Source organism: Physeter macrocephalus, chromosome 11 (assembly GCF_002837175.3).
Source record: "Physeter macrocephalus isolate SW-GA chromosome 11, ASM283717v5, whole genome shotgun sequence".
NCBI classification, from domain to species: Eukaryota; Metazoa; Chordata; class Mammalia; order Artiodactyla; family Physeteridae; genus Physeter; species Physeter macrocephalus.
This window is the reverse complement of record NC_041224.1, coordinates 174,343,668-174,346,662: the sequence shown is the minus strand read 5'-3', so window position 1 is coordinate 174,346,662 and position 2,995 is coordinate 174,343,668. Positions and strand designations below refer to the sequence as shown.

At 34.6% G+C, this 2,995-nt stretch overlaps 1 protein-coding gene across 3 annotated transcripts in view; it reads right to left on the bottom strand.

Moving 5' to 3' along the window:
• Positions 1 to 1,941: 1,941 nt before the first annotated feature.
• The window catches only part of AK7 (adenylate kinase 7), a 53,558-nt gene continuing 52,504 nt past the window's right edge, over positions 1,942 to 2,995 (bottom strand). For 2 of the 3 annotated variants that reach the window (XM_024131111.1, XM_024131112.1), the window contains 2 exons: positions 2,467 to 2,625; positions 2,123 to 2,161 (listed from right to left, as the gene is read on the bottom strand). In XM_024131111.1, the coding sequence (XP_023986879.1) occupies positions 2,123 to 2,161; positions 2,467 to 2,625 (198 nt within the window). Of the gene's footprint in view, positions 2,162 to 2,466; positions 2,626 to 2,995 lie in introns of all 3 variants that reach the window. The other variant, XM_024131110.1, reaches the window with a different exon arrangement.

The following is a 2,995-nucleotide window of genomic DNA, read 5'->3' as shown; positions in this document are numbered from 1 at the left end:
TGGAGGTCTAGGAGGGTTTTTTTCATTTGAATTGGGTTTTTGTCTTGTCTTGTTTTGACGTATGGGAGTTAGGAGAATAAGTTTGAAGCTAAGGGTGATGATCCAGAGGAGAGGGAAAAATCAAGCCGTGAGAGAGAAGGGATGATTATAGGAGCAGAATTGGATTATGTGAGAAGAGATGGGATTCAGGGCACGGGTTGATCTTAGGTGGGAGCACAGACAGTTCTCTGCAGCAGAAGGGAAGGCAGAGGTAGGTTTGCAGTGGGAGGATGTAGAAGTTCTCTTTTGATTGCTTGGGTTTTCTCAGTGAACTAAGAAGCAAGGTCACGAGATGTAACCATCCTGAAGGCATGAAAATGTAACTATTATAAAGACCAATGATTTCAAACTGTCGAAAAGGTATTCTCTTTGGTTACTTAGTGTTTTCGATTAAAATAAGGATCAAAAATAGTGCAGTGAAGTAAAAGAAAAATAGGTAAATTGGACTTATCAAAATTAAAAGTTTTTGTGCATTAAAGGGCATTATCAAGAGAGTGAAAAGACAAGCCACAGAATGGGAGAAAATATTTGCCAATCACATATCTGATAAGGGTCTTCTATCCAGAATATATAAAGAACTTTTACAATTCAGTAACAAAAAGACAACCCAAATAAAAAGTGAGCAAAGGACTCGAATATAGATTTCTCCAAAGAAGATACACAAATGGCCAGCAAGCACATGAAAAGATGCTTAGTTACAACGTGATACTACTACACACCCACTAGTAGTCTGGTAGTTCCCCACACAGAATTACCGTATGACAATATTTCCACTCCTAGGTTTCTACCGAAAATTGACAACAGGGGTTCAAACAGGAAGTTGTACTCAAATGTTCATAGCCGCTCTCTTCACAACAGCCAAAAGGTGGAAACAACTTAACTGTCCATCAACACATGAATGATTAAACAAAATATGTTCTGTCTATACAGTGGAATATTTTTCAGCCATAAAAAGGAATGAAGTATTGATACATGCTACAACATGAATGAACTTTGAAAACATGCTAAGTGAAAGAAGCCAGACACAAAAGGCCACATATTGCATGATTCCATTTACATAAAATATCCAGAATAGACAAATCCATAGAGACAGGAAGCAGATTAGTGTTTGCTAGGAGCTTGAGGGGAGGGGATAATGGGGAGTGACTGATTAATGGGTACAGGGCTTCCAACTGGGGTGATGGAAAAGTTCTGGAGCTAGATTGTGGTGATGAGTGGACAGTATCATGAACGTACTTAGTGCCACTGAATTGTACACCTTAACATGGTTGCAATGGTAAATTTACGTTGTGTGTATTTTGCCACACACAAAAATAGTGCAGTTATATTCAGATTTCATTATTTAAAGAAATGAAATGTATATACCATTAAGATAAACCTCAACTGATTTCTCATCCAGTGTAATTCTGGGAATTATAGGATTTTTAGAGCTGAAAAGGCCACAGGGATTGATTGTTTATGCCCATGTGGTAAAGTTAGTTTGTTAAAAAATATTTAGCAACTTTCAAATTATCACAGATATTAAAAATTATTCATCTTGTGACATGAATTTTTCTACCAAGAGGTTTAGAATTCTCTCTGACTCATAGGTTGGGCGCTGACCTTGAACTCAAAAAGCAACCTTGCAGAAACCAAACATGTCTGACTTACTGTGACTCAAAAAGCATAAACTGTTCTAATTTATTTCCATTTCTAACACCACTGGTATTGGGGACATAACAAATCACATAAATTCATTAGCTTACATGTTAGAATAATACATAGTCTGATTTTCTTCATGCTATAAATTAAATTACTATAAATATTAGTGTACAGAATACTCAGACAGAGAATGAAATATGAAATCAATATTTATCCCATGAGCTACGCACAGATACTTTAACGATTTACCTCTCAAAATATGGTTTTAATGAAGTAGTGACTCATTGCCATAGAGCTTTTTATAATGAATCTACTTAATAAAATATTTGTTTGCAGGGAGAAAAAAAGAATTTCCCCAAAACTAGAAAAGCAGTTTTTCAAATTACAAGGTTAAAGTCATCTCCAGCTCTGTAAAAGTATATGACATGAGATCTTTAAAATTTCACTGCGTCTCAGGATTGTTCTTGAAAAGATACTCTGCCTGTAATTGAGAAAAAAGAAAAAAAAGTCAACAATTTAGAATGTACTATTAACTTAGAATTTAGAATTAATAGTACATTAATTTGTGCTATTAATGTTTACAATTTAAAAATGAAAGTGCACACATTTTTTGCTTTCAAATGAGTAACAAAAATCTTATTATAAACTGTGATGAAGGTGTTAGAGGCTATTTCCCAAATAACCAGACACACAATTTCTCTGTCTCAACTGGCTTTTCATTTAGATCTGGGCATATTTTATTTTCACATTGATATTTAAAAAAAAAAAAAGCCTTCAATCTCTTACCAGAAAATCAACAGGATCATCGGGTCTGATCTTACAACACTCATTCAGACCTTGCATAAGCGTTGGCATAACGTGGGTCATTAAATAGTTTCTCAAGGGAATAGACTGGGCCTCCAGTAATTCTTTCTCTTCTCTTTTAACTTCCTCTAGTCGTTTACTCTACAAATAGAACATTCGGGGGTGCAATAAATAGATGGAAAAAGAAGAACGGTTTCATACGACTCACCCCAGAGTGCACTAGAAGTAGATACTGCTATAAATGTTCATCATGTTATGATAAACATGGCATTTCCAATTGACAGGGAAAAGATGTAAATGGTGTTTTCACAACTGCCTAGTCATATAGAAAATAATAAACTGGACCCCTACTTCACTTCTTTTTTTTTTTTCCAGCATGATTTATCTTTATTAATCATCCCTTTTGTTAACTTTCTTATTTTTTTTTAACATCTTTATTGGAGTATAATTGCTTTACAATGGTGTGTTAGTTTCTGCTTTATAACAAAGTGAATCAGTTATACACATACAC